Raw genomic sequence first — 13961 nt, 5'->3', positions numbered from 1 at the left:
CTGCATTGTGATGCTAAGTCATCACTGCTTTCAGTGAAGGTGAACTCCTTCCTATTTAAGCCATTTCTTCAGTGTAAAAGCAGAGATATTTTTCTACTTCATCAAAGCTACCCAGGGGATTCTAAGATGCAATTCTCTGAACAAGACTGTTCTCCTAAAGACCACAGTCCTAAGTCTCACTGTTTACCATCACAGCCTTCCTCTGAATACTGAGCTTAATCAATGAAACTGAACTTGCAGTCATGGCAGCAGTTGCCTGCAGTTTTTCCCTGCTTGAGCATCACACCGGGACAGTGTTAACTCTAATCTTTCGACCTCAATTAATATCATCAAATCTAAGTATCACATATAACATTGAATTAAGAATTGTTTTGCAAATATTCTCTCAGCGGAAATACTGGCACCCTCCTTAGAGAGATTAAAAGAAGTTGTTGCAGACCAAGTTATTTCTGTATACTACATATTAGAAAAAAATGCGGAAGGTCAACTAACACAACGGATACGAAGACCTGTTAGAATGCATAAAAACGCAATTTCAGCTGGCAAGTACTTGACTGCTGCTCAAAATACTGGCAATTTAGGATCCTTTTACATATTTTTAAACAAGATCATATTAAGAAGGCTAAAACCTTGTGAGATTCAAATGGCTTTCCCACTTTTAACCCAAGTAGATTATTTTTTGATTGCCCACCATTAGTTGATTCATATGGAAAGTCAGATGACAGTTTTCTGTTGAATTGATGGTTTAGAAACATCCTGAGCTGCAGATTATATGAAGACTACTGCAATCAATGATCACCAAGTCAACTTGTCCCATTCTTTTCGATAAATAACCTCTCCAGTCCTATGACGGATTTAAGAAATCAAATTTACCTTAATAATTTTGCTAATTTAATAGTAAATATAAATTAAGAATCCTCATCTATCTCAAATGTCAGGCATTCACTTAAATACTGCAAGGTTCCAAGCAAGTGCCAAATAGCTTTGAGTTTGGGAAGGTAGCTTTGCAGTCCATCTACACCACTTAATTCTTTAACTCTCCCCAAGAACCATTAAAAATATGGACAAAGGACATCATGGAACTCTCAGATTGAAAGGACTGCATCTCTCTCAAAAGTGAACTCCACCTGATAAAACATGTTCTGTTAGACATAAGCCATATTGACTGCTAAGTACACATTGCATAGACAATAACCTATTATCAGCTTTTGTTCAAATACCTAAAATAACAGCACTTTCTCTTCCTGCACCATGACTCTATCCTCTATTCAATTCAGCAATTCCATTCTTCCCTTCAGAGCAAAATCTGTCTTCCCAGAAGCTCAAAAATGGTTCATCCATTGCCATCTTGGACTGTCTTGTAAAAATGTCAATTCGTGGATTGTAAAGACTGTTGACTTAAATTATTCACCTACCTGTTTTTCAGCTTGCCCATAACTTGATCCTTGGGGTGACAAGAAGTGACAAATATGACCATTGTTTTTCGCTTTTTCTCGAAGACCCATAGCAGTTCGTACTGTGGCATTTCTAGCATGAACAAACACCATCACCTTAAGATAGAAAGAAACAGGGGTGATGTGAAATAACAAAAGTTTTAATCAAACAATAAAAATAGTTTAACTATGAAATATTCCCAGTGGGAACAAAAAAATAGTTGATACATGTCATACTGATGAAATTAAAAAGTGATCCTGTGTAAACTCTATTTAATATTTTCAAAAAGCTTTTGAGAGGTTTGCTTTGGTTCTTTTTTTAATTTTTTAGTCTTTCAAAGATAGAGAACAATTGTTGGCAAAACTTAGTTCATTTTCATAATGTTGGGAGATTACCACTCGTGTAGAGATTTGTGTTATTTGATACATTCTAATTGATCTGGAAAGCAAATAGAGAGGTAATAAGTTTTCTGATGGTATGACTCTATTGGAGATAGCTGAAATAAAAACTGACTATAAAGAACCTCAGGAGGATACTGCACTCCCAAACCACTGGACAATCAAAAAGAAGAATGAAATTAAGCACCAACAAATGCAAAACACATATGCGGATATGAATTTTAAACTAACAGATGTGATTATGAGTTTTAAACCACATATTATCACTTGGTAAGATACCTTAGAAACACATTTCCCTGAAAATACCATCTAAAAGTTGAATGGTAATAAAAACTATTTGTACCTGTCCGCAATAGGCTTTGGAAATACAGTGGGGTATCATCCACCCAACCCTACTGTCACTTGATTATACTTATGACCATCATATATGGTAACTGAACCAGAGACAGCAATGAGACATTAATACTTATCCCTTTAGATATCTATACAGAGCAAATTAAACTGATATTAAGATTCACCGCAAGGCACATTTAAGAAGAATCATGAGAGTAAGCCTACTGATTGGTGTAGAAAGGGAAAAGTGATTAAATACTACTTAGTTCCAGTGTAGTAATAGTTCTGAATGCCTGTAAAAGGTACATTATGGAAAGCACTGTGTATTGTCCCTAAGTACTTAGTACTGGCAGGACAGCCCTTCAGTTTGATCAAGTATGACAATTTCTGCGTTCTCAAAACTCATATATGGAAAAGTTTCAGTGCTTGCTTCTCAAGTGAATGGCAAACACTGTTTTGTAATCACAGAGTTATAGTTCTGTTTTAAGGAAGTTTCAGTTGAATTTTTAGACTGGTACGTCAAATTCTAGAGAACTACAGGTTTAATTTTGGCCTTTTGACAGCATCATCCTTGGATCAACCCACAGTGTACAACTGAATTACTTTAAATACTGTTAACAAAGTAGCAGTAGCTAGGGTATAATTAAACAAACTATGGCCTCTGTTCTTAATTTGGAAATTCATAATTTGATTTTAAATGTATAACGCACATATAATTTTAGAAGTAGTCATAATAGTTACAAATTTATAGTTTATCTAAATTCACAATTAAAAAGAGAAAATTAATTCAGGTGACAATACAGAGAAGAGATAAAAAGAGAAACAACATTTGCATAACTATTTGCTTACTGTGAGCAATCAACCATTACATATTTTAGCTTACTCAATACATCTTTTAATCATCAATTTAGTGACATTGTCACTCCTAGAATTATTAGCTTTCATCTGATTAGAAATATTCTCAGGTACATATCAAAGGAACATAACAATTTTCTCTAACTTAAACACAGAATATTGGAAAAATCTTTTAAAAAAATTCTTCAAGAAGACAGTGTATGTATTTTCTGTCTTCATTAATTGCTTAATGTTTACTTTTTTACATTTTTGTATTTTTTCCATAGAAAGCCTGAATAAAAATAAAAACCTACGCAAGACAGCAGCTTCCTTTCCTTAACAGATGTACTATGTCTTCAGTGAATTCTCAAACTCTGTCAACAGGTTTGACTGAAAAAAGATTCACTTTTAAAATCAAATTGATTTTACAGTTCACTAGTTTGTTTTCTTTTTAAATGGAGTCATAGCAAATCTTGATTCTTTGCTGAATAGATTAACATTTTATCTTGTGAAAATAGCTAAATTCTGAATGTTGGGAAATTGAGGAAATACAGTATTGCACACTGGAGTGAAATAATGAGTCTTCTCACTTTCGCTCTTCCGATCCTCTCCCCTATCCTGCTGGCAGGGATTGAGCGAGCAGTTGTCTGCTGCTTAGCTGTCAACAGGAGCAAAACCATGACAGACTCATTTAAACAAAATACAAAGAAAGAATCATATTAGGAAGTAACTTAAAACTAGTCAAGCTACAGTAAAAAAAAATAATATTTTGGGTGTAAAGCTTCAGTGTTCTAAAAAAAAAACCAACCCCAAAACAACCCATAGTAAACCCATAGTAAAAAGCTGTAATGGGAGATGAGAACAAGTACAACTGTTAGTCACCAGAGTTACACAAAGTAGAACACAGACTACTAATCACAGGAAAGATGATAGCAGAAAATAGGCCCTTAATTGATGAATCGTCCTCAATCAAATCAACTGCAATGCTTGTATAGAGCTGATTCCTGAAATAGTAAGTGTGAGGAAAATTCCTCTTAGTTCCAGTCATAATCAGGCAGAACCTTTAGGAACTGACACTCAGAAGTCAACTGCCACTATGATGTGCTCCTAAGACCAGGACATGTACATAAGCAGCTTTATAAGCAAAACCAAAAAGATAAGAAAATATTATTTTGAAGAGTTAGAAGAAAATTTGTGGTTATTTTTCTCATTTCTTTCCTGCCCTTAATACTACCTCACCTTGAAAGCAGATGAAACTGTGCTACAAGCAGTATGCTCAGGGGTGAAGCTGTAACATTCACATCTAATTTTTACTAGAAATATTAGAAACTCAACATGAACCTCTGTAGGAAAACAAAATCTAATAGCTGACGTTGTGCTACAGAAAATTATACAAACATGTAAATGTAGAATATTGTATATTGGGGGCTGGACTCGATGATCTCTTGAGGTCCCTTCCAATCCCTACAATTCTGTGATAACTGAATCTTGGCCACTGAACTTTTCTAAAATGACTACATAGCATTATTTTTGCAATACTTTCTTTTCAATTAACATACTTTAAAACACATTACTCTATAATCAGTTTGTCTCATTAGAGAAGAATCTGAATCATTTTCAAAAGAGTCTGATGTCTTGATTTTATTGGTGACAGACCTGAGGATTAATCTAAAAATGACAAAAAGTCTTATGTAGCATTATAGAAAATGTAACAGTTGTACAGACTTGAGAGATACTATGTAAGATACACAAGGGCTCAAGAAATGCAGATATTAAAAGCACAGCTATGAAAGGTAATAGAAAAGAATAAAATTCCTCAAGAAATAAGATCATAAAATAAATAAATTCATTTTAGATTTCCAGAAAAATTGAATTCTTGACAGAAATAAAACTATACACTCTGGGGTACTGGCAAGGAATTGAAGAGAAGGACAGAAAGAAGAGAACTACTGTGCAATGCTCACAGTTAGAAGCCCACCAGAATATTAGCACTGGTACAGCAGTCTAAAGCCATGAAACCACTAATCAAAATGTTTATGAGAAACATTTGCACACTTTTTAAAAATACTGTTGAGAATGTCAATAGTGTTGGAAAAAGAGTTGGAGCCTTTTACCTGAAAACAACTAAAAATGTTCCTTTTTATCACTGCCTAATATAGTATAAGTTCAGAATCAATGCTGGGAGCCTAAGGAACTTTGGTACTAGGATGCACTCAGTTTAGTTGCTTCAAGAACTTTAAGATGTATTGGACTTTGCATTGCAAATAGAAAAACACTGATAGTCTCTTAACACTCTTTGTATGGCTTTTTTATATGAAGACAATGACTGACATCACAGTAATCACTCATTCAGAAAGACATAAGACCTTATTATGTAAATACTAACTAAGAAACACACATTGCAGAGCTGTCCTCTACTCAGGAGCCTTTCTACAGTTCTTATAGAAAGATACATAATTTTCAGATGTTTTCTTTAGGTAATTTACCTCTCACTGTTTTCAAACTAATAATGCACACTTGAATTCACTGACTTATGTATTTCATCATCACACATGAACACCTGACTGAATTTTTAAATTTAAGCTGATTGCACAAATTACTCACAATAAAAAGAACTTCTCAGGGAGAAGCAGACAGACACCAAGTCTGATAAAAAAAAACCAAACAGAATGCTTTATTAGCTGACTAGAGGTGCTCAATCTTAAGGTTAATGTTCACTTTTAATCTCTGTACATCTAAAGAACCAGCTAAAAATTGACACATAACACCTTCCTTCAATGTTTTTTCCCCAATGAAGTCGGTAAGCATCTACTGAACACATTGTGAGACAGCAATATAGTCTTAAGAGGGTTAATTTAGTCTGTCCTGTGTCAGAGAATATTATATTTCAGTGGCAAAATCTCTGCGCATTACATTATGCAAATAAGTTAGGAAAAGTAATTTAGAATACAGAGAAGCGGTTCCACAGCTACAAGCTGTGTAATTAGATCTGTACTCCGCAGTTCAAAGCTAACTCTGGTGTATATAGCCCTAGCGCTGAAAGCGTCTGCTGCTGCTCTCCTGAAACCAAAGCTTTTAAATGATAAAAAATATACAAGAAAGGAGAAAGCAAATGTCTCTAGCTAGGTTACCTCCCCAGAATTTTCCTAAAGTATGAAACAAATCAAACATTTTCACCAAAGACTTCATATAAAATTCATAACAGGAAGCGCTCACATTCCCCAAGTGTTGCATATTTCAGGTTGCAATCTTGCTGAAAGTTAGTGCGTCACCAAAGCACTAAAAAGTGTGCTATTACTGAATATACCTACGAGAGCCAGTGCCCTTCTTTTATCAGGGATGCATAACTAGAGGATGGTACAACTCCTAATTTTCACTTCAAGAAAAAGCACATCACATAGACACATAACAAAAGTGTATAAAATAATTCATGAAAATCGGGCTCTTGAAATCCCTTGAAACACCTTTCTTCTGTCTTGGACTGTAAAGATGCTTGTGCAAACTTTGCTACTGGAAAATATGTGTCTTTCAAACTAACATTCTCTATGACAACTCCAAAATGGTGCATTCATCTTTCCTGAGAAGCACACTGACTCTTTCAGGTGTCTTTCCATCTTGTTATTAGAGTGCTGATGATGTGAATGCTGGAGTTCAGCAGTTTTACTTAACCCTCTCCTTAAGGAGAGAAGTCCTAGGTTTTGACACCCACTGTGCATCACATCTTTCAAAAAAATTAGGGTAAAAGAATGATTTTATTTAATCCATGTCGGTATTAATGATATAGTTCAGAAACAAGTATATTTTAGCTGAAAGGCATTGTTTGGCTTCACCCAGTTAAATCATAACATGCTGTTTTATATGGTATCCAGTTCTTGACCTGGGTATTACTTCCACTGATAAGGATATGGATCAACAGATCAATCTATTTTCTCAGATCAACTATTTTCTCCCTTAAAGTCAGCATGAAACCTCCTCCAACTATTTTACAAAACTCAGTTTCTAATGAGGTTTCAACACTTGTCCCCAAGGAGCACTGACTGCACCTATTTATGTTAAAAACATCATCCCTTGCAGCTCATTAAACAGAACCATCTCCTAGATTAAGTCAACTCACTAACGTCTAGCCTCATTCTAAATAACAAAATTGTTTCTCCCTTGTGTTGTGATTTCTCCCCAACTGCCCAGATCCAGTTCAAAATTTCAGTGCCTAGTGTTACAGAATTAAGAGTATATTCCATGCAAAATATAAATTAAAAGAACACACACAGCTCACTAATAGCTCTTGATCAAAAATACTCACTGCAAAATCAGAATGCCTTCATTAGTGGTTCCATCTGATAGTATGAGCGTATAAATGTGACTTCCCCTTTTTCTTACTAATATCACAATAACTTAGGAAGATCACTATCCAAAACTAGTAAAAAAGAGCAGCGAGTATATGAAATAAGAATTTTTAAAATAAAGTGACCTATACAAAAGCTTAAACAGTTTAATGTAGAAATTTTGCTTTTATTTTAGCAGATTTTTGTATTTTGCAGATTGAAGCCTTCTCACATATTAAACACCACCATGGGAATGGAAAAAGCTAGATGGGCTGTTTCACTTACTAAGGCACCAAAAGAATTTGAATTTTTTTCTTGTGGTTTTACATGGCAAGGTTGTGGTGGAGAAGGAGGGGCTGCAAGGGTGGCTTTAACACACCTCCCTCCACTGCCCCCCCCCCCAACCTTCTTCACAGACTTAACTTTATTGATGATTTCTCTCCCTTCTTCAAATAGATGAATTTTTAACCAAGCTTGAGGGGTCAAAAATGAAAAAAAAAAAACCAAACCCCAGCAAGAGTCACCAGTAAAACATTTGTTCACTCAAGAGAAACATTCAGCAAACTTTGCTGAACAACAAAGTTACACAATACCATGCAGCATTTTAACAGAAAATATTAGCTAAAAACAATCAGAACGAAATCTATAATGCTACATCAGCTAATCAGTACTATAATGTGATATATTTTAAACTTGTGGTAGATTACCATTAATCATTGTCTCTTCTAAATTTTGATTTAATTATTCATTCAAATAAATTACTTGTGATCATCCCTGTTTACACAATATCTAGGACTTTTGAAAAAAATCCCCTCTCTACAGGACAACTAATGTTTAAAAAATAAATCTATTTAACACAACTATTTATCTAATTATATTTCTACCTGGATATATCAGCTTTTTTGGGTAATAACTATTTTATTTATGGACATATTTACTATCATAATATGCACTTGCTCATTTATCTATCTGTGATAACAGTACTTTTGTAAGACATCTGTCTTATAATTTCATCAATGCACTCCAGAAACTTCCTGGGTTACTTTTGCCCTGCTATATTGTCCCTCCAGCAGATATTGGGGTGGTAAAGTCTCCAGGAACACCATGGACAGTGAATCTAATGCTTCTAGCTGTCTGAAGGCTGCCTCATTTCCTATATTCCTGATCAGTGCATCTGTAGCACACCTGAACAATGTTGCTCATGTCTGCTGGCTAATCCTCCTCCTAGTCGGGGTCATAGTCCAGCCAGAGACAGAGCTCCAGGTATCCCTGCTGTACTCTCACATGCGATTAAGTTTCTTCCCTTGCTCAAGAGCCTGTTCCCACCCCACTGCAACAGTCACGTGAGCTATCACATCACAACTGGACTCCTAATTTCTCCTTTTTCTTCCACATGCTGCATGTATTAGGGTACAGGCATTTCAGAGAGGCACTCAGTTTTGCTCCTCTAAAGCATGACATTGTGTCTTCTGCCATCATGCAAAATGAAAGATAGAGGAGTGTGGTGGTGTTTCCATTCAAAGCGATGGATAAAACAGTTCTGGACCCACAAGTTTGATATAAGGCTGTAGCATTAAAAAACATAAGCAAAAGGTAATATCAAACCCATACTCCGAAGAACAGTCTGAATGTATGCATCACCACTAATGGGAGGATGCTTCTGTGTAAAAAGTATTTACCCATATAAAACTTGATGTCTCTTCCTTTATAACTGTGCAACAGTTATACACATTTTTCACCAATGTATTGTGATTGGTTTGTCTGACTTAATTTACACGAGGAAGTTCTAAATTATTAATGACTTCAAAAATTGCAAGCACTTGTATTTGTGATCTCGTTTTACTGTATTTTGAATTATACTAGATGACCTATAAAATAAATGCTCATTTATGGAATCAATGCTTAAATATAGATTCTGAACACTAAAGGAAACCTCTTTCAGAATGGTATAACAGGATCTATGCTATCTTCAATTTGCACCATTAGCCAAGTATATGACAAAATGCGCCTGAATGGAGTGAAAATTAGAGGACAAATTATTCAGGAATACAAACAAACAATACTTTACTGACTCTTACAGGTAGTAGAAATTATTCTGAATTTTAATTGACAGGATAGTAACAGAAATAGCAATATCTATTCTTGTATAGAAAATTAAGCAGGACTAGCTAGCCTATTACTATGCAAATATATGTCATTAGGCAGTTAACAATTGCATTTTGCAGATGCCAATGGACTTGAATGACAGTTATTATTCAGAACTATAAGCAGCTTTTCACTGCTTCTTTTTTTAAGAAAAACAATATCATACAATAATTTGTTTCAAGAATTTCCCTTTGTCCTGTTCTGGCACTAAATATTTTGACTTTGTACAATAAAATAGGTTTCTATATTATCATAAATTATATTTTTGACAAATATCACTCCAGAATAAGAGATGTCATGCCTACCGTATCTCTTCTTGTGGTTAGAAAACTCATTATACTATTATTTATATTTTTATATATATATATATATATATACACACACCACCACCCATAATATGAAAGAAACCCCCTGGAGCTAGTAGTGATCAGCAGATTCTATTCAGCTTTACTAAAGAAAGGAACATAGAGGAAACTAGAGAAATCTTCATATCTATTCCCACTTCCTTTACTTAAGAAAAATATTAAGAATATTGTCATGTCAACCTCTAACTTCTAGTTTTGTAAGATCTAGTACCATAAATAAACCTACTAATCAATTAAGTAACAGAACAGTCAGGGTTCCTAGATTATTTTTTATCAGTAACGACTTAAAAACACCTTTAACCAGAAGCTTTTTTTGCCCCGTATCAACATTTTTTCTGTATCACCAGAAAAGAACTGACTTCAAGTAAAAGCAGGATTTTTAAAACTAATTTTTACTAAGTTATGAAGAATTTAAACGATAGAGTAGTTTGCAAACAATAGTAAACTGCGCTAGGACAATGCCCTTCATAAACCCATACCTTAAATACCTAGCTCTTCTCAACACATCCTCTCCTAAATAACATTATGAATACCTCACGATTAAATACATGAGAGTGTGCAAATGTAACGTATTCTGGAGTAATTTTTTCAGTACCAACACCACAGCACTATATATGTGAGAAATCTCATACTTTGTGAAGTTAATGTGAGTATAAAGTCAAAAGCAATTTCTTGGTGTATCTTATTGTCTTAATACAGAATATTTTTATTTCCTATCCTCATAGGATGTAACATATTACTTTATGGGAAGTAACATATTTTCTATAGCATCTTATATTACTATATATTTTAAATTAAAACCCGCTAATGACATTATCATTGGATTCTTTGGTAACTTTTGTTAAAAAATCTGTGATAGGCACAAAGTCTTAGTGGAAAAGTTATCTGGTTGCATTTTGAATCATTTACAGAAATTTTCTTCAATAATCAGGAATTTTATTAGTTGATACTATCTATTATGTTAAACAAAGCACACTGATCCTTTTCTTTCAGGTCTATGGAGCAAGACCACTGATAATCCTCGACATATCTTCTGGAGTGTCATTTATCCTTGCCCTTGAATTCTTACAGAAGAACAATATAAAGATGACAGGCTTCCACAGATTTAACTTCCCAGAGCCTTCCAGACCACTGATGGTCTTCAGCCCCATTTGAAAAACCGCTTTTAACAAAGAGTCAGTAAAACTCATCGCATTAGGCTCCGAAAACGATCAAGTTGCCTTTACCACAGTGTAAGCTGTACACTTGTAATTTAACACTTAGATCATCTAGAAAAAGCTGTCTCAAGATGTTACTATTTATTATTGTATTTAAATATAATTTTAGGCTATAAAAAGTTACTAATTTGGAATTAAACTTCATTTTTTTCTTTTAATTATTCGGTGTGCATTCATAATATAGGAAGAACAAGAAATCTAAATAGTAGCATTTGCTACCTTAAACAGTTGTATTACCACTACTGACATTATTGTGCAGGTGTCCAAGACTACAGGTGTGAACTGAATACCTTGTGAACTCGTAAATAATGGAAAGAAATTGCATTGCTGCCTCTGGTCTACATAAATTCATAGCGAACATACACAGAAAAGCTACTATATAAACACACATATATGCAAAAATTAGCATAAGGCACATAAATATAGCACAGGAACATTTAGAAGGCTACCTAATTGAAGAATAATGGGTTGTTATATACATTAGTTATGGCATCCATTTCCAACAATTTCCTCAGCTGTCCATATATGCAGCTGATAAGGTAGTAAACGTTTAAAGCCAAATAGATTTGACCAGAAAATACAGAGGAAAATAGTACATACGCCTCATTTTACAATAACATGAAACATCTGGTATATAATATTTAAGATTATCTTCTATGCAGCGTATCAATATAGTGTTTTAATTAAAGACACAAAGTTTCATTTATTTGTGCATAAGATTATATTAACTATTATATCCTTAAAATTGCAAAAGGCTGTAAATGTAGAAATGGGGTGCATAAATAAATGATGAAGATGCAGAACATAGAAAGTGCAACATAGCTGAATTTGTCTGTGATTCTGTTAAACACCACATACAAGTGGGCCCTAATTGTGAAAAAAAAGTAAAAAAAAATTCTACAGAAAAGTATCCAAATTATTCAAATCTTTAATTAATCAGCTGACAGAAATATCAGCTATCCTGCCAGAAAACTTTAGTTGTGTTATTTATGTATTTTTATATACCTACAAATATATACACATATAAATACAGAAGCAATATGTATAGATATCTAGGTAAATAAGCCACACGAGGTGAAGTAAAATCACAGAATCATAGAACAGTTTGGGTTGGATGATCACCAAGTCCCACTGCCCCTGCCATGGGCAGGGACACCTCCCACTAGATCAGGCTGCTCAAGGTACCATGCAATCTGGCCCTGAACACCTCAAAGGAGGGGACAGCCACCAGTCCATGGGCAACCTGTTCCAGGGTCTCACCACTCCGGTAGTGAAGAATTTCTTCCTTACATCCAATCTAAATCTACCCTCTTCCTATTTAAAACCATCCCCCCTCATCCTTCATATCTATACTGAAGCAACATGTATAGATAGTTACAGAAACTGACTGAAATAAACTCTTCAGTCTATAAGATGGAACTCTAGAAAAATCTACTAACTTTTCAGAGTTATTTCTTCAAAGTGTGCTATAAACACGATTTCACCCAGAAAAAATACCAGGACAAGCTTAATTCTCAAGGTACTGAGTTCCAGAGAGACTCTGAAGAAAATACTGTTTTATTAAATCTTATCTTATGACACAGCTATAAAAGCATTGTCAACAGTTGCAGTAACTAAGCTTATTACACTTTTATCTCCGCATGGCTTCTGCAACCAAGTAACTGCTGGAAAAGTGATAATAAAGATATTTAATCCATCATTTTTACAGATGAAATTAATACCTGTCAAATTCACTTCTGACAATTTAATATAATAGATTTAAAATAACTACCCAGTGTTTCTTTTTGGTTAAAGATAACATTGTAAGAAAAACAAGATGACACTTCTCAGTACTGCAAAGTTCAAGTCAATTATTGTAAATAAAGAACAATTACCAACAAAGCAAATGTTTTATGTACAATACATAGCACAAACCAGTTTTGACTATATAAATTCAAGTGTAATCTGTTTCTGATTTGACATAAAAAATCCTGTCTTGAAAAAGTATTAAAAATCTGTGCAAGGTGATACCTAGAAGTTATTCCAATATTTTATTAAAAAACCCAAGCATCTGAATATTACTTCTAATGAAGTAAATGCAGAATAATGGTATAGAACAACATTTTAATTAAGTACATAAATTCTAATTAATAAAGCAAGCTTGATTTCCAGAAAACTGCATACTTACCACTCAGTGCATACACTGATTAAAAATTTAGCAAGTGTACATGGCTGCATTCTGCACATTAAAAAAAAATATTCAAAATTTAATTTTAAAAGATGAAAGGTAAAGCTTGTCATAGGTATACCAGATGCAGTTGGGACCACGCTGCAAAAGCAAAATGTTGAGAGAGAATCAGCCAGCTAAACCTAAGAAATTAGTTCAATTGAGAAGAGCAAAAGCTCAGAAACTAACAAGGTACTTCAAAACCTCTTCCTTGTATATTGAAACCACTTCCTGTGAAGCTGTTATTCTTCCTTGGTATTTCAGGACTGACATCTTGAACCTCAATGCCTGCTCAGACAGCAAAGGCAATGAGAACCACAGAAAGATTTCAGAACTTCCACTGAACGTTCAGTTTTTGCTATGAACTGAAAATACCAAACTCAGTGAGAAAATGAGCTTCAAGGAGTTTTAGTGAGTACCAGAGCTAGTGGATGAAAAGTTAAAGCAGACAATATCTCAGTTACACTCAAAAGCAGTAAGAAAACAAAAGGCATTACTTGGAAGGAAAAAAGGTTTCAGAAGACAGGAGAATGCCAAAGGCACTCCAAGATGAAAACTTGATTGAAAACAAACAGCCAAACTGGCAAATGAGCAAAGTGCTTTTGGTAAGGAAGGAATCCAGACTGAAACTTAGATACCCGTGGATGAAGCTAAGCAGAGTAACAGAGTACTGAAGGGCAGAAAAAAGCCCAGAGAAGAAAATTAGG

The 13961-nt window shown here is 34.3% G+C and overlaps 1 protein-coding gene across 1 annotated transcript in view; it reads right to left on the bottom strand.

Annotated features, from left to right (window-relative positions):
* The window catches only part of ASCC3 (activating signal cointegrator 1 complex subunit 3), a gene marked incomplete at its 5' end in the record, with an annotated part of 249988 nt that overhangs the window by 129716 nt on the left and 106311 nt on the right, over positions 1-13961 (bottom strand). Inside the window, one exon of the mRNA XM_084261793.1 lies at positions 1416-1550. Coding sequence (XP_084117919.1) covers positions 1416-1550 — 135 coding nt within the window. The remainder of the gene's footprint in view (positions 1-1415; positions 1551-13961) is intronic.

Source organism: Gallinula chloropus (assembly GCF_964237585.1).
Source record: "Gallinula chloropus genome assembly, chromosome: 3".
NCBI lineage: Eukaryota > Metazoa > Chordata > Aves > Gruiformes > Rallidae > Gallinula > Gallinula chloropus.
This window is presented reverse-complemented; position numbering and strand designations above follow the sequence as displayed.